The sequence below is a fragment of the Megalops cyprinoides genome, chromosome 22, assembly GCF_013368585.1.
Source record: "Megalops cyprinoides isolate fMegCyp1 chromosome 22, fMegCyp1.pri, whole genome shotgun sequence".
NCBI classification, from domain to species: Eukaryota; Metazoa; Chordata; class Actinopteri; order Elopiformes; family Megalopidae; genus Megalops; species Megalops cyprinoides.
In genome coordinates, this window is record NC_050604.1 from 22,720,937 (window position 1) to 22,745,321 (window position 24,385).

A 24,385-nucleotide genomic window follows, 5' to 3' on the forward strand; every position below is an offset into this window, starting at 1 on the left:
ACTTTGCATTTTAACAAGTACTCAAGAATCTGATTCCTGTGGGGGTTTTGACACAACCCTATTTTCATAGAAAACATTTCTACCATGTGAATATTAGTTTTACTACGCAAGTAAGATGTACAAATGAAAAACTGACTACAGGCTGACATCCAGCTGAGCTCAGCAGGATTAATAAGAGGTGACTTATTGACTCAGTTACAGGCCATAGGCTACATATGATGTAAATGCCTATATAACATGCATTGATCATTTTAACTTTTCAATAGAGCTTGTAATGGGTAGTAGTGGAACCCTGGCTACCCATTTGAAGTCGGGGGGTCTTGCGTTTTTCTACGGTTTGTGACATCACCATTGATTGCTCAAAACAAGCGAGTCCAGTTAATGTGTGGTGAAAACTTTACTCCCATCACAGTAGACAGGAAAAGACTAGAAGTGCAAGTGGGTCGGCAAACTGAGAAAGAAGCGACACCATTCTGTCTATGGGTTGCAGGTGACTGGCACAGGTAAGGATTACTCCGATCCGTGGCAGCCTATTAGCTCGATTCCTGCAGGTGGTCCACGTGGTTAGCCCCTTTTTTGTTCTGGACGTGGTTTGCAGTTAACGCGTTCGCTCCAAATGAAGTGAGCACACCTGAGTGCATTGAAAGCTGTCGCTGCCGGTCTCATGTGCGGTTCCCTCAGTGCAGTAGCCAAGAGTTCACCATTCAATGCTTTTCCAATCTTTGCCGTCAGGCCTCCTGCAGTATTTGCAGATGTCGCTCCAGAACTGAATTGCATTTTAGTTGGACAATACGCACAACCCCAGATGGTGTACTGTTGACTTGGCATGTCGCCGTAATGGCAAACTGCAGTTTATTCCGGAAAGTTTCGGCATGCCATTAGGCCTCAATCATGCACCGATATATGGCTTATTTGTGCCAATCTGCATAAATATGAGAATTTGGAGGTGGCAAACCTGCAAAAGATTTAATTAAATCTGAAGAAAATTTAGATATGATTGCCCTATGTAGTACACAGGATGGCATGTATTGTAATACTCAGAAAGAATCAGCTGTCAGTAGTGAAGAATATGACCCCTTTTTATTTCATTTTAACTAATTTCTTGATCACCCTTGCGAGGCTACCAGAACAAAGATTAAATCTGTCATAAGAAGAAGGAGGAGGAGCTCATCATGCCTTTTGCTAGACTACTATCAATGCCTTAGAAATGTTTCCTGTTAAAATGCACATTTTCTAAATTGTACTTGTCATTCTTCAAAAAAAAAAAGAGATTATTAAATGCAGTTACGTCAAAAAATTATATGGGCGAGATTTGAATTTTCAACATCAGCACTAATCAATCAGCTTATTACAGCCTACACCATAGGTAGCTGCCGAGACACAGTTAGCTGACCTGACATCATCGTTGTTCAGTCAAACAGGCTAACCAAACTAGAGATGAAACGCAAACATGCGCAAATAAGCCACGACTGACTAAGGTTTCCCTATGTGAGACAGTCCACAGAAACAACACTGTTAATATAAATATTTTTTAACGTTGTCTCATGGGCAGTATCTTACCTTGATTCTTTCCGTGCTCCGTACTCCCCAGTTTTTGGTTGCATGGCATCAGTCGCTGTTCTCCGGCTCGGCGTGGGCATCTGACTGGCGTTGTCAACAAATTTGAATCCACGGTGTAGTTTCGCTCGAGTCCAACAAGTCTACAAAACTACACGTGAAATAAGAAAGGTTATCACTTGCGTGCCAAGCATTTGGATATTGTTTTGCATGGTATTTGGCACTAATGTTCGACAGCAAGTGGGCCATGTTCATGATAAAACTGACAGGTGAAAATACCAGCCAATTACCATCGGGGGAGAGGTGGATACTGGGAAATATTTGTTTGTAGACGGCACTGAAATGTCGCAGAAAATGACAGTAACCCACCCAGTATTTTCTTATGCCACACTACCGCGAAAATACCATTTTCTGTTGGATTTTTACCGTGATCACGTAGTCACCGAAATATACTGCGAATATTTCTTGATTTTGCAGGTTGTGCAGCGTTCTCTGAATGCTGGAATCCTGGAGGAACCGGGCAGCAAATAAGTTTCCTCTGAGCAGGAAACGGAATCCCTCAGGCATCGCTGTTGGGACCCCTGTTGTTTATTATTGACATAAATAACCTCGGTAAATTCATTATCGAGAAGGGTTACATTTGCCGCTCACTGAAAACCGAGAGGTGAATAAAGATGATGGACAAACGTTTACTTCTACACATGGGCAATAACAATATAATGTAGGATTATTTTAAGTGATGTCAATAAGTGCAACGACTAAACCAATTTTGTCAGAAGAACATGAGGACATAGCCCGTAATTAAATAAGTAAGTAAATAAATACATAGTAAATAAATAATTAAACAGTTTTTTTCTGTTGATATTACTTAAAATCTGAGATTTATTTAACTAATGTGGTAGAAAAAAAATACAAAAACATATAGATGCACTAAATGTATTCAGTTCTTTTTAGCAGAACTACGGACACCCAAGTTTAACAGAAAATAGCACATAAACAGGAATCATTCTATATGGATGTTAAAAAACGAGCTGCTTTGGTGTAATTGTGAACAAACTTGGAAAATAATTACCCAATGTACCCAAGTCTGCACACTCTTCACTATTTTAAAATGCATTTTTTTAAGTGAAGATGGACCATTTCTGTAGTACTGATTATAGACACACACACGCACGCACACAGTCATCACATAATCAAACACATTTAAATACAGATGTTGACATGTATTTTATCTTCTGCATTAAATAATTCAGTAAATAACTTTTTTGTAGAAAAGCATGTATGTGAAAATGGGAACCGACTTCCCTTTGTATCTCTTGACTGACATTGCTGTCCCGTCACTGCATCATTAGGGCTTGCAGCATACTGGAAGAATAAACCTGTCTTTTCTGCTTTGTATTGTACTTAAGCATTTTTGTCACATGACATAACCTGCATATGTACGTACATAAAAGTCAGCACATTCGTATGTTTATCTGCCACTTTACCAACAGCTCTCCTCTTGCGTAGATCCATATGCTGTGACCTCTACAGGCAGTTTTTTTGAAAGGCAGTTTATGCATACAGGAGGAGACAATAAATCACAGAATTAAAAAGACTGAATTTATTTCCCAGAGAAAAACAGTGAGAACCAATATAATTCTTGTATGCTTGATATTTACACCTTCATCCAGGACCCACTGTATTTCTCAAATAGTATAGAAATAATTCACTATTTACATTGTATAAAAGTTGCATACATAGATGAATAATCACACCTTGTCTCATAGACAAGTCATCTTTAAATAACTTTTCAATGATTGTTATTCAACAGTCAATCACTTCATACAATATCAAAAAAATTGCCATTTCAGATGGAATAAAATAAAAATACCACCAACATCAAATGTATCTTTATTCACAATGCGATTCAGATTTGACTTTTTGGGTTGATTATTCTCTGATAATACATATTGCTTCTCTTTTTCCACATCCATTTCCCCAAACCAAGAAAAGAAATAGTCCAATGAAACAAAATAAACTCAGTCCTCAGTCATTTATGTCAGTTGGTATCCATAGCTGGTATAAAAAATAAAACAAAAAAAAAAAAAACAAAAGACAGTCATGTCTCATAGATTTGTTTTTCTTTAAAATTATATGAATACTTCTTCATAAACATGCCCAAAATATACACATTCAAACTGTGACAAATAGCGACATCCTTAATGTGGCAGCCGACTCTTGCAGATGAAGAATATCCAGCATCAGCGCCTCATTCTTATGATGCACCTGGGGCACGTTGTAACCACAGGAGTGAGATGGACACACCATCAACAGTAAGTCTCTTGATGTATGGAAAACACACACCAAAATGGGTGTAGAGCGTATTCACAAAAAAAAAAAAAAAAAAAAAACCCATAATGAAAGGGAGTGTTTGGAGTTTCTAATATCTTAAAAACTGTACAGACCACCACACCTTCCACCCTTGACCATCATTTTTGCAGCTATAAAAGTGACATGCTTTTAAGACCCCTGAGCAAAATCCCACTGGAGTACCATCAAACGAATGGAACTGAAGAAAAAGTGTAAACATCCGAGATGAAGGAGTCGATAATTAGCGGAAGTGTTTTTTGGGACGTGGACGAATGAGCGTTCTCCGTTTCAATACTTACACTTCACAAAGCACGGGGAGCTGCTGTTCAGTCCGCTCGGTGTGGTCCCTCAGGTTCCGTGGGCCGCAGCGCTAAACGGCCACGATGTTGTTCATCTCCCACCTTTGAGTGCTCTTGGTCTTATCGCAGTCGGCGATGAAGACTTTGTGCAGGACGTCAGACCGATCCAGACACTTCCCCGTGGGAACGTGGGTGAATCTGTGGATATCCTGTGGGAAAAAAAAAAAAAACTGACAAGTTACGTTCAACTCATCTTTACTGTGAACATTCACCAGTTTTTGAAAATAAGCAAGTTGAAAGGGATGTCTCATCATGATGTACACCAGCTGAGTTTATGCACTAGTGTCAAGCATTTTGTGCAGTACAACACTGACTGATATGAAGATATCAAGATGATATCTCAACTATTGTAAAAATCAGAGACCTAAATACGATAAAAGCACCACGGTTATGAATTCCAAGGAAAAAAGCTAGTATCTTCCATTAAAAAAAACCTCACTAGCAAGCCCAAGGCAGCAGTGGGAAGAAAACAGTCCCTGCGCTTTGACAGGAGAGAGGAACCACTTGGGGAATAACAGGGAATGGGGCATGCCCATCCCCTCTGGGCCAGAATATACATCTCAGTAAATTATATTTGTCCTGATTTTGTCATGCATGACCCACATGTAAAGCTTTTCTGCTTACATGTAGGGACATCGCCACAATCAGGAAACAACAACCCACAACATGGCCGCCTTATTTTTTTTTTTTACGTTATTAATGCCGAAAATTGATGAGGTAAAAGACAGATTTGAGATTCTGCTCCGCTTGTCTGACAGGAGAGAAGTTAAGAGCTCTGACCTTGAAGTACTTCCACTCCGTGTACTCGTTCAGATTGCAGTGAGTCACAATGACCGCCGAGCCGTCTGTTCCTTTGGTCAGGCACTGGTCATACTGCATGAGCTGGTTGGCTTCATTTATTCTGAAAAGCTGAAACCGAGAGGGTTCAAGGTGCGCTCACAGCAAACACCTTACAGGAACCATCTACCCACATCCCCTTGCAGAGTTGGACAAACTGATAGCTTCATGGCAAATGGAGAGAAGATAACTGATGCGATTGATTTGTAAATCTGGCTTTACCTGGTTTCCGCCCATCCTGTGACAGGGTCCGATCTCCACGTTGCCTCCGTTGGTGTGACCCATGCTGTCTATGCAGTAGCTGGTCTCGTACCCTCGAATCTAAACAGGAAAGACACCACACCTTTATCGTCCTTCACCGCTTTCGGGAGCTGAGTGATCAAATTCTCAGTTTTCACTCCGCTAGCTACCCTTTTTTTAAAATAAAAATTCAAGCAGCGTGCTCTTTAATAATCAGGCATGCAACACGTCGCAACCGCCCCACTTTTACCCTTAAGTGCGGTGGCAGTGTAGCATAGCGGTAAGCAGCAGGGCTTGTAACTGAAAGGTTGCCAGTTCGATTCCCTCGCTGGGGCACTGCTACTGTACCCTTGGGCAAAGTACCCAACCCATAATTAGTAAAATATCCAGCCTCAGTAAAATATCCAGCTGTATAAATGGATAACATGTAAAAACTGTACCTTGTGTACGTCAGCCTGGATAAGAGCATCTGCTAAATGACTAATGTAATGTACTGCGTAGTTCGGTAAAGAGCAGTGAGACCAGCACCTCTCCCCACTCCAGGTTCTTGGGGGGCAGCGGGTAGTGCGAGGGGATGTCATAGGCGATCTCCTCCATGAACCACTTGAAGCTCTTGCAGCGGTGCTCCTCTCTGAACTTCTTCAGCTCGCTGATGTCTCCGTAGGCCAACGCCTTCGTCTCTGGGCGACTGGCGTAGAAGTAGTCCTTGTAGTCGTCCCACCAAACCTCCACCACGCGGACGTAGTTCTGCGGGGGTAGAAGGGGAAGAAAAATCGTGAGGATTCTTCAGCTCCCCATCAGAACTTTACATCTGACCTGCCCAAATCACTGTCCGAAACACTGCAAAGACCAGCTCCAACATGAAAATCAGTTCAACAGAAGACTACTTAATTGTAATCACTTAATAAAGGGCATACATAACAGTGTTATCAGCACAGCTAGCATGAGGAGTTACCTGACTAATTTCGACAGGCCAGAACAGGAATATTACAAATAATGTTTTTAAAGTATCTCTTTTTAGCTTTAACAGGTTATCTTTTCTATGGCAACCTGTATACCTGGAAATGTTAGAACATAAACCCTCTCACAGCTGAATATTCACTGAAGAAATCAAGGTCAGTACTGCAGAAAAGGCATAATGGCAATGTGCCAGCCAGGTTTCAAACTTGCAACCTTCTGGTTAGGAGGTCTGCTTTCTAATCCTGGTGTCACACAACTGCCCTCCAATACACTCTCAACTCTTTCAGCTGCTAAAACCAACTCCACTTTTGCCAGTGGTAAAATAAGTACAAGCACACCAGTACAAATAAACCGAAAACTCAGCAAAGTATGTGTGGTCACTTACCAGGGTAGGTCAACATTTTTCCTGGCGTTTGCGTACAAACCAAGAGGATAAAAATAACAAATGATAATAATGATAAAAGAAAACACTGTAAGCGGAGGACTGACCTTCAGTGTGGGGGAGGAGCCCACATGGGCAGGGGGCGGGTTTCCTTGCCAGCCCTGCAGCCGGTATATGTGGCCGATGCGGGAGCAGGGCACAAACAGCAGCTGACCGCCACACTGCCAGATCTGCACAGCACCCAGCGGGCAGAAGACAAAAGTCACTGCAGTGCCCGCGACACCCAAACCCTCCAACATTCCTCTCGCATTTCCTCCAGAAAAGAATACCGTGACCTCACTGTATTCCGAGGACACGAGGAGCTCATTCCTCCCATACATTCTATTTATACATTCTATTTCATTCAAGTTTAAAATGTCATGTACATTATGCAGTGCTGGAGTGGTGGACAAGAGCACTAACAAAAAACACCACAAAAAAAAAAACACCGCTCCCTTATTATGATCGTGATTATGTGGTCTGTTGGCATCACCATCGAGATAATGCCAGAGGATGCCTGTTCAAACTGGAAAAAGCTGCATGACAGGTTAATCCTTATTCAGAAATTACATAACTTAGATGTAAGATTGATAAAGCACTCCTTATTTTCACATTCATATTACACGCAGCCAGGCGTTGGCAACGGCGTCCAGCTTTGCTTTCATCGTGAAATAAGCTTTCACTGGAGTTTGCACAGTAAGGAACTGCTCTCCTAACTGCCGAGCTTGTAAGCCCAAACGGGACAAACTTGTCCGTTTACCTTGTAGGATATCTCGAAATTTTCTCCGCCCCAGATCTGCAGGCCAGGATCATACAGCCCCAGCTCAAAGAAGAAATCGCGTTCGATCGCGAAAAGCCCTCCGGCCATAGCAGGAGATCTGAGAGGCAAAACAGCAGTCAGACTCGAACCGACAGAAAACTTCAGCAGGCATTGTGGGATAGCAGGAAGGCTGCAAGCATGGCACATTGAAGGTATAAAGCAATATTGAAAAAATGCAACAGGTATTTTAATCAACATGTTCACCCATGCAAAGAAGGTACCAACAATGAGTGTGTTGTTGGATATGGAGAGGTACAGTAGCTATGATGCTTGCTCTTCAGGGTATTTATTCTGGTAATGTTTAGCACCACAAGGAACCCTTGCTGTAGACTTACATCCTGAGTGCATCTTTTTTTTCCATTTAGTGGAATAATCTATGAACCAATGTAAAGAAAGGTAAGATGCTCTGAGTTACATTGACCACGTCATGAAAATTACAACTTGATTACACAAAGCAACAGTGTGAAATAAGAGCCAGCCAAATAAGAGCCAATAAGAGCCTGGTTTATACGCAGGATCAAAACCTGACAGAGATTAGGGAGATTAAAAGACCATTCGTGTGCTTGGATCATTGGGTTAAAAATACCGCAGGTGTTAGGTTAGTTGCTGTGGTCCCTTGGACATCATGCAATTTAAAAGAAACGGGCAGATGTAGATAACCTAAGAGGAAAGAGATGGAGCAGTTGGACAATAGTGCTGTAGTGCTCACTGCCTTGTTAGAGGGGGCACTTCTGAGTTAGTAGTCAAAAGGCACCAGGGGTACCACATGCACCCCGCACAAGGGTGTGGGCCTCACAGTGCACAGTGACATGCAGTTTAGTATCAAACAGCCTCCTCTCCAGAGAGACGCCCATCACCAAGCATATGACAGGGAGGAAGCCAGGCAGCATCAGAAATACAGCATACTGAACCATATGCTGTATTCCGGTGCCTTTCTTCTGTTTGTGAATTACCGATAGGGCTCAGTTCTAGTTAATCTCCTCTGCTTCTCCCTGCTAGTCAGAGGGAGGCGTTTCCATAGCATGCTCCAATCCCAGGCTCCTCTGGCCAAGCCGTCCTCATCCCCTCCCCCCTGTGGCTCAAAGACGAACCGTTCACCGTGAATGGAGTCGATCAGCGGGACCGTGCACAGCGTTCTGGGGTGGTTATCATGTGGGTTGGGGTGGGGGGCGGGTGGAGTGTATGGGGGTGGGTGGAGCGTGGTGGGTGGAGTTTGTGGGGGGGGGGCGGAGGGATTGGTTGTAATCCATGCATCACAGTGCGCGGAGACAAAACGACAGGGACGAACACACAGAGACAGACAGAGAGAGAGAGAGAGAGAGACAGAGAAAGAGAGAGAGGAGGGGCTTAGATGGACAATATAGGGGGAGGATGGGGTGTCCTCTGGTGGCTTTACCGATAGGGTTCGCTCATGTGCTTTCGTTTAGCCTTTTCCTGGCTGCTTAACGGCACCCGCTTCCACAACATACTCCAGTCCCAGGCACCTCTGGCTAACCCATCGTCGTCCCCACCTTGCTGAGGCTCTATGGTATAAACATTGCCGTCTATGTAATCTATCAGCGGAACCGTACATATGGTTCTGGAACATCAACGAGAAACAACAGCACAGCCGTTAATCCTCAGAAACAGACAAGACATCATTCCACCAATCAGCAGCAAAAGGTGTAAAACTACACTGATTCATACTGATACACTGACATAAAAACACTGACACAGCTGTATCGATATTGCATGTAAAAATCTATCTACACCACTGAATTTATTTGTTAACGTGTAGCCATACATGAAAATGCAGTAATTTTGGTGAAATTGCTTGCAACAAACCGATTTATTTCTTAACATTGAGTGTTACAATGGCATATAATGAACTAATGCTTGGATACCCTATTCCTTTAAAAGCACAGAACAATTTTAAGGTTATGCTGAATCATACTTTATTGAAATTTATTGTATCAAATTGTATAGCACCGTAATGAAGTGAACTCTCAGACATATTCCAATATAGTATATTGCTGCTTAGGTATCAATATTATATCGTTTCATTCTTAAGCCAGGGGGTTTACACCTCTACTGGCAGCAGGATGCTTTTTGTGATTCATTTCCTCAAACAAGGTCCAAAGGCCAAATTAAAGCCGTTTCATATATTCTGTCAGCCAGTTAAGCAGCAGCTCCTTTATCGCAGTGACCGAGGTACAGTACACAGTGCTGTCTGCCACAGCTACATTCAGGTTCAGACTGCAGTGTGCTAGCCACTGTTCCACTCTGCTGCCCCTGAACCTGCTCTATTTCATTCCTGCAGGAATGTTTGTAAGAAAAGGCAGCATACTGATAACACTGCAAGGGGAACAGCATTTCTGATTACACAGAAAAAGTTTGAGTTTGAGTTTGGAGCGCTGTCCGGTTCATTTAATCTCATCTTTGATTTAGTCAAAACAGGAAAACAATATCTTTTCCTGTACTTCAATCAGAACACTTAGGCTTGTGATTTCTTGTGGTCTGTGGAATATACTACCTGTCCTTGGATATGGGGGCGACCAGTGGGGCGTACCAATTCACCCCTACTTCACAGTGAGCATCCAGGTAGATCAGAACCTGTGGAGAATATAATCGTACAATGTGATAACAGACACACCCACAGACGTGTGTATGCACGCACACACACGCTCATGCACACAAATGTACACGAGAACACACCTGTGTGTGTGCACGGCACACGGCCACGCACACACACAGACCCACACACACACACACACACACACACACACACACACACACACACACACAGACGCACGCGTGCGCAGTGACCCACCTGGCCCACCGTGGCTTTGCGGGCACCGATGCTGCGGGCTTGTATGAGGCCCTCTCTCCTCTCGTTGCGGAACACCTTGACCAGGCCATTCCACTGCTTGATGTACTCCTCCAGCCGCTCTCTCAGGTGCACTGAGGAGACAGGACAAGGGCTGCAACACTACCGTCTGGCGCATTCAGGACGAGATGTTACTGTATGACACACTTAAGCTGAAAGCCACCATCTAGCACATTTGAATGGACACCACTGTGTGGCCCATTCAGGATGGACATTACTGTGTGGCACATTCAGGATGGACATTACGCGTATAACTGTTTACTGTCCGCGTTTAAGAACGATGAGACAAGGCGCGACCATCATCACAAAGCTCCTCTGGATCACAGCTCGTCATCCACAGCAAGCCTATCGGCACAGCGTAAGCGACGCTTACACAGAGCTCAGGATTCCGTGCTAGCAGCTGTTACCGTGGCGCCGTTACCGCGACGCTGTGCCCTCCTCATTTGGTTACCATGGCGCAGTTTCACCTCAGCTCTCCCGCCAGCAGGACTTACCAGCTGCCTCTGCGTCCCACAGCTGTGCGCAGTGACAGCCCATCTGCTGCAGATCTGACACCGCACAGCTGGGGGGGGAGAGTCCAGCGGGCCGCCGCCGGGCTTCACTTTTTAAATGAAGACGTTTAGGATAACAGCTCAGTTTCCCCCCCCAGTGTTAACCAAGGAGAAACATTATTGCTGCTTACACATGCTACAAGGAGTCAGCGGCTGGTCAGCAGGAAATCAGGCCAGGTTTGCTGCACATTCTCTGTATTTAGAATGGTATTTACTACTATGTGTTGGCATTGGATGGTCAGGCAGTGGATTGTAGTTGCACATTATGGTTGACCTTGCTCTTTTGTATGTGTGTTTTTGCATGCGCCTTGGCCTGATTCCTAATATGAGCAGCGATATACAAATATACACATGATTAATGCTCTTGTGCTTGGATTATATCAAATGTATAATGAAACATACACAAACAATTTCTAAGGACAGAATCAGGTTCCAGTCACACTGAAAACAAGTTGCCCAATGGAATGCTGTAACTTCAGCCACAACCATGGCAACTGCAGTCATGTCTGACTCATACCGCACAGACAATTATGAACGCCAAAAAAAGTAATGTTGTGAAACTGTTCTCAGAGACACTAGATTAACGGTGACAGCTCCAAGATGGCGACCCACAGGGGAGCTGCGCGGCCGTGAGGCTAGCTTTAGCTCGGGCCTTGTTTTGCGCCCGCGTCTGTGTGTCACCTTTGTTGCTGAAGTCGTCGATCATGACGATCTCCGCCAGGTATCTCCTGGGGGTCCTCTTGATGACGCTGTGCACCGTCCTCATCAGAGTGGACCAGCCCTCGTTGTGGAAGACGATGACCACGCTGGCGGTGAGCAGGTTCTCATCGTAGTGCCAGTACTTGCACCTGCCGGGAAGGGAAGGGAAGGAAGGGGGGGTTTAAATGGGGAGGATAAACCTTCAATGCTTGTGTACATTTCAAACACAACCCAAAATCTGGCTCTCGTTGGTGTAACGGGATCCCTCCCTCCCAGGCGGCTGAGGCAGTGAGTCCTGAATTCTGGGAAACATATCCCACAATCCCCTGCTCAGACCGCCTCTCAGTCAGTCGGGCCTGCTTATTACATTATAGTGGATAAAATGGCTCCTTTGTGAGCGGCCCAAACCGTGCGTGTGCAGGGCGCATGAGCGCGCTCCTTGCCGGCTGTGTGCAGGACCATCCTGTTCCAGCTTGTTCTTCAGGACAGCAAGCTGCTGGATAACACACCCCTCACACTGCAACAACACCATGTAACCTGGCATAAAGCGAGGTCCTTCACAAGATAACTCTCCTGATAACCATCGTCCAACTTTTTTTGGGGGGCGTTTGTTTTCACTTTCATTTTGCGCTGCCTGGAACACTTTCACAAACACGTTTCGGTGCCAAAAAGAGCTTTAAAAAAAAAAAAAAAAAAAAAAAAAAACTTGCAGGTTTTCTTCCCTTGAGAGCGCTTTTAGCTCTGAAAGAGCCCTGAATCCACACACTGGAGCCCCTGTTTAAAAGGGTACAGAGTGTTTTTAGGCTCAACCCTCTGAACCCCCACACCAGCAGCCACATGCTGTTAGGCCACATATCCATACAAACAAGTTAATTAATCTCCCTGCCTCACTTCAGTCCACAATAATCCTGTTATCAGTCCTTTATAGCTGGTGAGAGATAACAGCAGAATGATATCAGTACACATTATGTCACATTTATACATTTAAAAAGAAAAATGATCTACGAAGCCCCACAGTTCATTTTCAACATCATAGCATCACTGATTACAGGAGAATTTTTCATGTTATAATTCAAATGCAACACACGTTACATTATATTACAGTTATTTTTTGCACTTGTCAAAGCAGTGTCTTTGGAAAACAAGCCTCGCCTGTAAGAATGAAAATAACTCCTGGGCCACGAGGCATAATGTCATACTTTTCATGAGGAAACACGCGGCTGCAATCCAGATGAGACAGGTTTTGAAGTCCTGCTATTGTGCCTTCTTTTCCTGTCTCAGATGGCAGTGAGAGAGAATGCAGAGCCACATGCTGTTTGGAGTGCCCGGCTGTTGGTACGAGGGAAGAGGCAGCGTGGGATGGGGTATGGCAAGGCAGCAACAACACCACACTGCCACAAGTTAAACTCCACACCCTCACCCTCTCCCGCCTTCCCGTAGGAGCCATGACTCATGTTTTCACATAAAGCAAGCGCTCATAGACCGCTTTACCAAGGAAATACCAGGTGCGTGTCAAGGCCAGTGTGAAGTCAGTGTATGTTTTGCCAACTTGATTCTTCAATCCAACTGCAACGTTGGCGGCTGGACTATGTCTCCCAGCAACTAGCTAGCAAGTAGGCTCAGCTCTCTAACATATAGCGTCGTATGCAAATAATATTTGGCTCAGACTTGTGAAATGTGCCCAACGTGATTATTTCTGTTAACATGATGATTAAACTAGACTCTAAAAAAAAACTAGACTCACAGTATGTGAGGACGCTGCATGCATTTCCCTGGTCTTACATGATAAGATTTCACATGCCCTGTTCTCCGAGCCTGCTGCAGGCCGACACACAGTTAATTTGTGCAGTACCTGCAAAAACATACCAAGCTTTTCGTTTTCATCAGGGCTGACAGACAGACACTAGGTGGCCTCTCTGGATCCTTAGCGTGCTAAGCTGTGCAGTAATCAGGTTTGCAGGATTTCAACGGGTATTTTTTCCAGCCTTACCTGCCAGCCTTAATTGGATTATGAAGATCTGATTAGGAGCCATAGCTGTGTCGTCATAAAAAGGACACGCAAACTCGGCATATGTAGTCCTCGGTGGGCATGGGGCTTCCGTCTGTTTCGATGCCTGAGCAGCAGCGTATGGGCACCGAGGCCGGAGATTGAGGACACCACCCGGGGAGCAGATCTGACCGTGTTCATCTGAGCAGATCAGTCTATATTCGGTGTCATGTGTGAGTGACAGATGTATGGCCCACACAGGCCCAAAATCCTTCTGGCATCAAAGTAATGCATCTTCTGCAGCTCAGTGTTACATAACAGAAGGACATTATGCAATACAAATGTACAACACTGGAGGACCTGTATGTAAGTGTAGGTACATATAAATCTACATATACATTCACACACACACACACATATATATATATATATATATATACACATATATATATCTGATTTAAAAGACAATATGTTTATTTGTTTGTTTGTGCACGTGTAATCTGTGTGTGTGTGTATGTGTGTGTATGCATGCGTGTGTATGCATGTGCTTGTGTGTGTGTGTGTTTGTGTGTGTGTGTGTGCGCATTGCCTGTACTTGACACACGCTGAGAGCGAGTTTGGTGTGTGAGAACAGGGTCAGCTGTCTCCCCACCTCAAGCACAGCTGTGAACAGATCCGCTGGAATCTTAATGGAGCCCCACCACATTCCAGCAGTCAGGATCCAGTCGAGCCGCCCGGGCCCCCGGCGTCTCACCCCCACAAAGCAGCCATACCAAAGCCCTCACCCACACCCCCAGCAGGCTGAGCTAATCTGCCCTCCGGTCGCCGGAATCCACCGCCTTTCAAACCATCTCTGTTTTTCACCTCAGTCTTAATGGCTGGAGGGGGTACTGTTACTGGGGGCTGGGCAGTACTTCCACGTTCAGAGCATGTTGAATCAGTAGTGTTACTACAGAAATCTTTTTTCCTTGTTCGTTTTCTGTACTCACTATTTTTACAGTACCCCCAGAGCGCAACAGCTACATCTTTTCTGCCAGTTTATGTATGCGGCACGTGAGTGTTTTTTGTGGCAAACAGTGCGGCATCTCCAGTTACTACACATGCTGTCATCTTTGTGAAAAGTACAGTCCTACATGGCGTATGTGGTCTAGTCCCTTACCCACTGGCTTGCAGAGATGACCTTTCTATGTGGGGCTTTTACGGACTTACTTAAACCCTGAAAAAAAAATCCGCCCCTGAGCACTGAGACAACAGTTACTCTTCCCGGATCTTCCTCATGACCATCCAGGCCAGGCCTCTGACGGACAGTTCTAACTGCAGGCCTGCAGCTGTCTCTTAGCTGGTGTAATTGAAACAGCTGAGTGTATCATTAGAGCTGTTTGCGTCCTGGGCTTCTGACCCTTAAAGCCCTCAACGAAATTCACTCAGCTTCCTCCCCTCTCCCAGACACTAGCAATCCCTGTACTGCTCTACAAACACACAACTGTAGAAAACAATACATTCACAACCACAAAACTGTAGGCCAGAATATGAATCGAGCCTATACCATTTTTAATTTGCTGCTGCAATGTGTTTGGTACAACAAGACCTGGTACAAACACTGGGCCACAAGTTCATGTTAGTTGTGATATACAAGAAACTGGATATATTCCTAATCTGAGCACCGCCAAAACTCAAAGCACTGCAACGCTGAACCTACACTGCCACCTGCTGGTAATGGTAAATATTGCAACCTACATGCACTGAGGGCTGCCACAGGCACTGGGCTTAAATGACTCTGTTCATTAAGTCAGCCTTTCTAGTCTTAGTTATAAAACCACAAAATCAGAAACCAGCATGTTTTCCCTACTACTTGCTTAGTGTATCCATACATTATACACACACACACACACACACACATTTGGGATACGTATCCCATTTTGGAATCCTTTTCTTCATTTGGGAATTCCCATGGGCTACAGCTGAACACAAGAGTTTTCATTTCACAAGAAAAGTTATTCCTTTCTAAACTGCTCCATATCGGCAGTGCTCAGGACCTTCACAAAGCGACATCAGACTCCTAGTGTGCGTGAGCATTGCTGGAGCATTTTACTGAACAGGTTTAAATGAAGTTTTGCATACGACACCAATATGGCTGGGCAGGCATAATCTGCAACCCATTATAGCTGTAAGAGTTTAATCCATTAATCCATTTCACACAGATATTAAAGTCAAAATCCACTTGTACAGTGTAGTTTTAGAGCTAAATAAGGCACAGATTGTTCTTCCGTTTCTGCCTGCTTGGACTCTGAAGGTTTCACATCTCTTTGCTTCCTTGCCATTGTATTTTTTCTACTCGCAGCCCACCAGTCATCGTACGTTTAGTGACTGTGCCATTATCCCCTCTCTGTGCAGGCTGGGAAATATGTGACCAATTAATTCTCGCATTGTTACACAGCACATCCTTCTCGCTGTGTTTATTTTAAGTCGCACAACAAAACCAACAGCATCTCATCGCAGCCCATATGCTTGTATTATATTCATCTACAGATGGTTAAAACAATGGCACCCTTATCCAAAGTGACTTACATAGCTCTCACTTCTAAATACCATGCATCCAGCCAGGCATTTAGTGGAGCGGGTGCTTCTACAAGGGTTCAACGGCAACAATTTGCCCTGGGGGGGCAAACCAACAACCTTCTGATGACGAGCCAAGCTCTGACAGGTTTTTTTTGCAGCGTGAGCGCGGCGTGTGGTAATAGCCTTCACCTGCAGGTGTCTCCTCGCTCCATCCGCGGCGTGAGCCTCGTCCTCTCGGGTGTCAGCCTGTAACTCTGCGCGCTCGCGCCGCTTAGCGCCTGGCTAGGAGCCGCATCGGCCCACACAGTCAGCACACGCACACCTGCGCTTCTGCTGCCCTCACAGCGGCCCCCACCCCCGGCTCCCCACACACCAACGCGCCCCGCACCGCAGCGACGCACTGCGTTCGATTCGATTTGACTGCAAAATGCACAACATTACAAATCCAGGTGACTAGAATACAAAACCTGCTCGAGGTTTCTACGTACTCGATTTTGCTAGCAGTATTGTGCAACCACTGCTCGTAGCAGCACGCACGGACTCAGATTCCACTCAGACCTTACCTGGCTCTTCCAGCTTCCTAAACTCCCTCGTGCTAAACTGGTTTGAGCAATGTGATCAGCCCTGATGGTGCTGTGCTACAGGTCACTGGAGCTCCTGCAGTCTCTCCTTCTCCATCCTCCTCTCTCCACTGCACAAGCCCCCAGTCCCTGGCCTTACTGCACCCTCTGCTGCAAAGCTCCAACCCAAACCTAGCGCCAAGCCCCCATCTGCTTCTGCTCAGTGCCGCCACATTACTGGTAGAGGCTCTGGTGTGAACGGGCTTGATAAGCCAGGGAGAGACACCCCACCATTTCTCTGGCTGTAAAGCCGCTCAGCCAAAAACACGTAAGGATCAACAACATGGCTGACATGTTTATCACTCTACACTAAATCACATGCACAGCTTTAGTGGCGGAAGACTGAGGAGTCCCTAACCACAAAGGCAGGGCGTGATCTATGTGCTGTTACTTTGCACGAAGGTCATTAGCGCGTACACAGACCCCTGGATGGCATCAGACTACAGACCGTCGGGACAGACCTCTATCGCTGTAAGGTAAGGCCGCTGGTGGTTAAGATCACCGGTTGCTTGTGTTTATGGGGAACTTATCGCTTGGTCACCTTGATGGTGGATCTTGTGTGCTGGGCTATCTAAAAGGAGTGCTCAATTTATGTGTCCTCACTAAGGCAAGGGAACACTGCCATACTCCTGAAGCCAGCAGGAGAGGGGGTGGACATCCACCATTTGGTCCTGAGCTCTACAAAGCACAACGCCCTGAACAGTCCTGAGACTGTATGGGCTTACACCCCTCAATCAAACGTGCTCATCAAGAAGAGGTTTCTGATGTCCTTGCAAAGGAGTAACAATGCACTTTAATTCATTTAGCTGGTTTGTTTGTGCATTTTACTGTCTTGTGCTTAATATTTACCACCTGTGTTAAATGCCACTGAAGGCTGCCCTGGGTTAAGCATGCCTGCTATGCAAACACTGTAATCACAGTATGAGGGAGCTTCACCACTTTTCCCTCTCCGAGCTTTGTATGAATCCCGATTTCAAAGCAGTGCTCTAATCAACCGCAATCCTATCCCGCATAATCCCGCCAGCTCGGATGACTCAAAGGCAGGCCGGGCCTGCACTACGGCCCGTCGCTTTGATGATGCGGATTCTGGGGAGGAAAAACGCAGTGGTGCGGAACCCAGCGTGTCACACACGCTGTCCGGCCCTATTGTGACAGCACACCTTCCCAGAATCTGAAACGCCGTGTCATCGTCTGACCAACGTGAGGCCAGGCTTCGGTGGCGTGACGAGACCCTCAGAAGGCCGTATTTTATAAAACTCAAAAGATCCACTTCTACAATTCATTCCCACAGGGAGGGAGAAAAGCTCTTGCTTAGCCAAGAGCCTTGTCATCTTTGTCATCTGCGTTTTTGTTTTTTCTTGTGCCTCCCATTAATCAGATGCGTGATTCTGGAACACTGACAACTTGGGGCCAATCAGAGAGCTCCTTTTGATGGATATCTCTGTATAACATCATATGAATAAAACTAAAAACAAAACCATCAATTCTTGTGTCTCTGGTTCAAAGCTTCTAAAACGTTCTGCCTTTCTGCACAGTACGATGTTCCTGAAATTTATGCAGATTTTGAAAAACACTAAACAGAACCTAATCGGTGTGGGAATGCAAATGGACAGACCTTTTATAGCAGATCTGTATAAATGTGTACATATGTCAGCATCGTGGGATTACCTGATAGCTGATACCTGATTGGGAGCATCTGATAAACATGGGCACTTTTGCCTCCCTCCGTAGCAGTCAATGTGAAAGTATTGCTCGCTGGTTAAATGTTTGGCACCGCTCTCTGATGCAGTGGGACATCCCAGCTGCAAGTGGGAACTACTGCAGTGACTTTGGAAACCACCGTTACTCTTTAATGAGGTCTGAATGCTTTGTCAGACATCTCCAGCCCCTGCAGTGAGCCTGACTTCACCCAGTGCCTGGTCCCCAGGCAGGGCTGAAGAAACGCTGACCTAAAAATATGGACATTAGAAAAGATGCCACAGGCAGCTGGGGTTTCAAAATTCTTAGCCTATGGACACAGCAGTGTGCTAAAAGAACCCAGGGTGGTACTGGCTAACAGTTCACCCCAAGGGAGCGGTTTCTGCTGGACACGCCATTAGCCTTGTGGGAGCCACTGATTTAGCATGCAGTTGATAGGTCTGACTACATTTACATTTACATTTATTGATTTGGCAGATGCTTTTATCCAAAGCGACCTAAAAGTGAGGTACAATACAACACAAGAGAAAAACCATACAGAGTTAACAATATTAGAAGTACTGCATGACTAGGCACCTTCTCTGGGGTTAACTGTCAAAGTTAAAGTTAAAGGTAAAGTTTCTGATTAACAGACCCAAGTGCCCTTTAAGTCTATAGAATTTTCCTTCGGTACTGAATTCATTTATTCTGATTTATGTTTGATTTATTTTGTACCAGAGTGAGCACATTCTGAACTCCTGAACACCTCCCCTTTAATGACCATGTTCAATGCAAATGACCTCATCATTAAGAGCCGAAAGGTCATGGCTGCTGGGAATATGCTCAGACATTGATCACGTTTCTCTTTGTCCGTTTGGCATCAAGATCCGCATTCTGCAAATAACAGTGCCAAAAAAGCACTACTACAAGAGACAGTTGCCTGTGGTAATGGTGTGTGTACAAAAAAGGTGTGTGCACAGGAAAACACTGATGATAAAGTCATTCCACACACCTGAGTCCTGGTGCACACAGCTTACACGGCTTTGCTTCATTTGAAATAAGGGAAAGTGAGGTTCTTGAACCTCTCATGTGTTTTACTGTAAACTCTACACCAATTTTCTAGCCGAGTCCAGTTTTGAAGAGAGCAGGAGAACCTGCCTGACTACAGATTCCAATCTAGGGTTGAGAGTCCCATATATAACCTGTATTTAAAAGCATCAATGGAATTTAATATGGCGAACACATGCTATCTTGGGATTGACAGCTCAAGATAGCATCTGCCACTCACAAATAGCTTCCTGGAAATAACGATTGCGCAGATTATAACATGTTAGTCTGCCAAAGGTGTAATATCTGTGGACCAGTTACTGTCTTCGCTAGGGCACCACAACGTCAAAACATGGCCTTACAAAGGACACGAATGCGCAGAGGTTTGGCAGTGGGCGGAAAGAACAGCAGGCCCTGGCCTTCACACTGCACAGAGTAACAAAAACAGGTGTGCCTCCCCTAGTCTGGCCCCGTCTGTGACATCTGAAAAGAACACCGCTCCTAGATTCCACTGCGGACCTGAGTCATGCCGCTCCTACAAACTGGCTGATGACACGTCTGCACACCTCTACACAAGCCAGCTCCACCCTAACTGTCACCGTGCTACTTTATAGGTGTCCCAAATGCCGTAAAAAAAAAAACACAGCGTGTTCATAACTCTGTGTCTGCATGATTAATGATAATCATGACAGAATCATGACATTCATGATAATCATGATTCTGATGAATACAAAGTGTGTTAATAATTGTGCATTTGCAGCGCAATTCAGATTAAAACATGGCATGTTAATAACCGGGCGTTTGCAAGGCAGTTCTGATTAAAACAGTGTGTTGACAGCGGTGTGTTTGCACCACGATTCTGATTAAAACACAGCGCGTTAATATCAGCACGTTTGCAGTGCAATTCAGATTAAAACACGGTGTGTTATTGCCTGTGCGTTCGCAGCACCATTCTGACTGTCTGAGAGCTCATACTCACTCTTCATGCCGTATGTCGCTTATGGTGCGGTCCAGGGAGATCATGTCGCTGGCCACCATGTTGAAGCCGAACTCTTTGATGCTGGCCTGGACGGCCTCCTTGTATTCGGAGCCCAGGACGAAGGGCTTGGCGCCCTCCCCCGGTCCATCGGGGATGCCCTGGGGCTCCGGCTCCTTCGGCTCGAAGTTGCCCAGTACCCCACGTTTCAGCACGGGGTCCGTGTACGCGTTGGTGTGCGGCTTGAAGGTGACATACTGCTTCTGCATGATGTTCTGCTGGTTCTGCACCCTGCCCCTCGGGTGCTTATCCAAACCCTTGTCCTCGTTCTTCTGCCGGATGGAGTCCAGGTCCACCTCCACGCCTTCCACGCGGGGCCAGGGAACAACCGGCTTGATCTGGTCCAAGATGTTGCTCTTGGCGTTGGGTAACAGGTTAGCTCCATCCCTTCCGTCCTGTGCAGTGAAGAGAATTACACCTCAGAATGTGGGCAATAATGTTGGTTCACAATATCACCGCCAATATTTGGTTCTCACATTGTAAAATCTTATAAATTATTATTTTGTAACCCAGAGATAAGGAATCAACACAATAGCATAGCATAAAACATATAAGATGGACGAACCAGTATGTAGAGTATAAAATGTTGGTTACACGTCTATCCACCCCCAAAGGATTGCTACATGGTGTTTACTGAACTAACCTGTAGCTCTTTAAAAGACTGACTGGATGATTTTCTGACTGTGTCCACATTCATTTGTTTATGGCAAAACTATACTACAAAACTATACTACACAACCTTCCAAAGAGTTCAATATCAATAAATATTCTTTGAGATTATTTGATACTTTTGATTGTGCCAGCTACAGAACTGACACACAAAAAGGCTGTTTTAAAAGGCTAACTGGCAAGAACCTCGATACGCACATCAAAAATTACACCATCGCTTATACCTGTGAGGCTACTGCTGACTAGCAAATGGTCAGGGTGAATACATCCATGCAGGTCGATAAGGTAACGTGTGTCAAGATTCAGAACGAAAAATACTGTGCATGTCTGCTGCAAGTTATCCAGCCGCTTCCTCGTATAGCAGATTGGACTGCAGTAAGTGAACGTTGTATTTATTTAAGTCTGCTGTATCAGCAATTGCGCTAATCCCTCCATAGACAGACCTCTGACAGCCTTTACCCTTTGACACATTCAAACGACTAACGATACACGTCTAGCGCTCTTTGTAATGTGTGACATGTTGAACGATCGAAATAGGCAATATTACGCAAAAAGACACCGAGAAAACGTTAGGACATTAATAAATGCCAGTGTGCATCACAGCAATGCTGTGTCAATGGACAATTCACTTAGCTAGCTGGCTAACCTTGCTGGTTTGTAGCTAACCTCCTTGCGAGCCAGCTGTACAGAACAGACAGATGTCAGGAGTTTTTGCTCTAAGGCCACGCAAGCCGCCTAGTTAGCGACTTAGTTAAATATTGTGGAGGCCCCGCAGACAGCAGTGAGTAATAACACTAATATAAAGCCGTTCTTCCGGGTTTGCGTGGGGTGTCAAAGCGATTGCACGGTGATGACCAAAGCGGACATTCACAATCTGGTGGTCTCACTGCAGCATTGTTAGCTAAGTCGGCTACCAGGTTAGCTGGCTACCTAACATTGGCGTTCATTGCGGTGCACAAATCGCATCCGTTCCTTTCTCTGTAGTAAGGCTTCTGGCTAACTAGTGAAATATTTCTAACGAGATTAGCTAACGTTACCTAGCATGCGAGACTGGGAGATCTCCATGACAACGACCGGGACTAGCTAGCCAACTAGCTACCTATCTTACTGAATAAATTAATCGTTACTGAATAAACGAATAAACACAATACAGCTGGTTACAAACCTGTGATCGCCTTTCAGGTTAACGCAAATCATAATTCAAATACAGCATTATTTTACCTTCGAAATAAACAGGTCGCTACTTACCAGTTTAGCGAATGGGTTATCATCGTTTGGTTTTGGAGAAAGGGAAGACCAGAGCACCACCAGACCTAAAAAGGTTCCGATCACTAATAAACTGCGAAGGATGAATCCTACTTTCAATCTCATTGTAAAGACTAACTAGCGTTGGGTTGCTAGCTTTTGAACGGAATGAGCTGGCCGTGGCCCCTTGCCTGTGCCCGTCACCTCCCCACGCAGCTGCTCCTCACTCCTCTCCCGATCGAATCCCTCTTATCTCTCGGCCGGCCTCTCCCGCTGTGACCGCCCCCTCCTCTGTCACGCCGCCTTGCGAACTGAAAGTTTTCAACACATGCGAACGGGCTTTGCTGATTACGGCAGGTCCCCCTTTTCCCAGTCCCGGCCACGTTGTGTTCACACCTGCATGTTCACACGGATGCGAAACCAGGAAGCCGCGGCTGAGTCTAACCTGCAGTGGCTTGTGTCGCAACGATCATGGATAGCAGACCCGCACGTGCCTTGCCACACAGATAATAATCTGATAGTTAAATTGGTATCAGTGGGCAATTCATTACATTACTGCAAATTGTGTTCCATATACATATGTAGCTAGTTGTATGCATTGATTAATTTGGTTTGAAATTCTAAAATCTCTATGCTTTTTCTACGATTCCTCCCACAACCTATTGTATTTCTGCACTGAAGGTCATTGTCATTTTCTGCCAAATCTAGGCAGTGGGCACCATACTTGCACTTAGACTACACCAACAGCAGTTATCACAGTTTAGAGACGAGAAGTGGAGCCAAGCTCTCAGGTAATTAGATAGCGAGCCTCGGAGTTCAACCTTGGCGATACTGGTTGTTGTTGTCTTGACTGGATAAAAGGGGATTATGGCTGAGGACCCACTGAGATGGATCCAGCTTTAGGGTCCAATGATGGGTGTTGAGGAGCTATCTCAGCATTTCTGCTCTACCAGGCTCAGCGCCAGGAGAAACTACAGAAGGGTGCAATTGCAATCCACAGGGGTGCACGAAAAATAATAAATACTATGTATAAATCAGGATATAAGGAGACAACTGGGGGTGCACTGAGGTCTGTCTGGGGGTGCAATGCACCTCTAAGCACCCCCATAGCACCAGGCCTGTGCTCCACAACTTTGTGTCTGTTTGCAATCATGCTGGTGGAGGTTTGGAGGAGCTGTAGGAGCTCAACAAGCTATCGGTGTGCTTTGGCTGCAAGGGAGTCAGATCCAAGGTCATAGGTTTGGTTTGGTCAATGGTGTCTTTCTTGAGGACATCTGGGTCTCCATTCTACCTCCCCATCAGCCATTTTGTTCTATCGCCAGTGGCCCTGGCAGTCCCCTCAAACCCGAATTCCCCTCTTCGCAGAGACCTCCAGCCTGCCGCCTCTCTCTCCAGCTCTCTGTGGCAGGAAATCCTGACTGGAAGGGCGCAAGGAAGTGTCACAGCACAGCAGAGAGCTCCAAAAATGCTTTTGTGTAACTGAGGACTTGGCAGGAGGCCCCTCTCTCTCCCTCTGTGCAGACCAGTAAGGCCATCCCTCAATCACATGACCTTTTTTTTTCCCAGTTTTGTTGCTGGTGATTCTGTGTGGCGAGTGCGTCAGGGATCTGAGGGGCTTTCCAGCAGAGCTGGCCGAATGCTGGGCAGCCCTACACAGAGGCTGACAGAGGTGTGGATTCTGTGCAACCGCAGCTGAATTTGGCAGACTGACCAGATGCAGACAAAGCATTGAACAGGCACAACGCCCCAGTTAGCAGAAGGCCTTTAAAGGAGGAAACGAGTAACCGTGACACCATTTGCTGTACAAAAAAGGACCCTGTTTTCCTGCTCCTGGTTTAGGAGCTGACACTGATTTCCTTCAACAGGTACTGAAGATGTGTAAA

At 45.5% G+C, this 24,385-nt stretch overlaps 1 protein-coding gene across 2 annotated transcripts; it reads right to left on the minus strand.

The window, feature by feature from the left end:
* Positions 1–3,938: 3,938 nt before the first annotated feature.
* Positions 3,939–22,935, minus strand: galnt7 (UDP-N-acetyl-alpha-D-galactosamine: polypeptide N-acetylgalactosaminyltransferase 7). 2 transcript variants are annotated; one of them, XM_036516782.1, is made up of 12 exons: positions 22,506–22,935; positions 20,532–20,983; positions 11,645–11,811; positions 10,356–10,486; positions 10,059–10,138; positions 8,500–8,682; positions 7,487–7,604; positions 6,795–6,917; positions 5,874–6,092; positions 5,328–5,426; positions 5,049–5,177; positions 3,939–4,417 (listed from the first exon to the last, which is right to left on the minus strand). In XM_036516782.1, exons 1-12 carry the CDS (start codon positions 22,626–22,628, stop codon positions 4,280–4,282), a joined length of 1,962 nt encoding a protein of 653 aa, XP_036372675.1. In that variant the 5' UTR covers positions 22,629–22,935; the 3' UTR covers positions 3,939–4,279. The 2 variants fall into 2 exon arrangements, with proteins under 2 accessions (XP_036372675.1, XP_036372674.1); XM_036516781.1 differs by lacking the exon at positions 8,500–8,682 and adding an exon at positions 8,943–9,125.
* Positions 22,936–24,385: the final 1,450 nt, after the last annotated feature.

What these genes read in the sequence shown, in the direction of transcription:
- galnt7 (XM_036516782.1), bottom strand. Translation starts at nt 22,628, where the DNA reads ATGAGATTGAAAGTAGGATTCATCCTTCGCAGTTTATTAGTGATCGGA. An exon ending in CGACGACTTCAGCAACAAAG is followed by an intron (nt 10,487 to 11,644) that starts GTGACACACAGA and finishes CTGTCTCCTCAG; the next exon opens with TGCACCTGAGAGAGCGGCTG. An exon ending in ACTAGAACTGAGCCCTATCG is followed by an intron (nt 7,605 to 8,499) that starts GTAATTCACAAA and finishes TTTGCCTCTCAG; the next exon opens with ATCTCCTGCTATGGCCGGAG.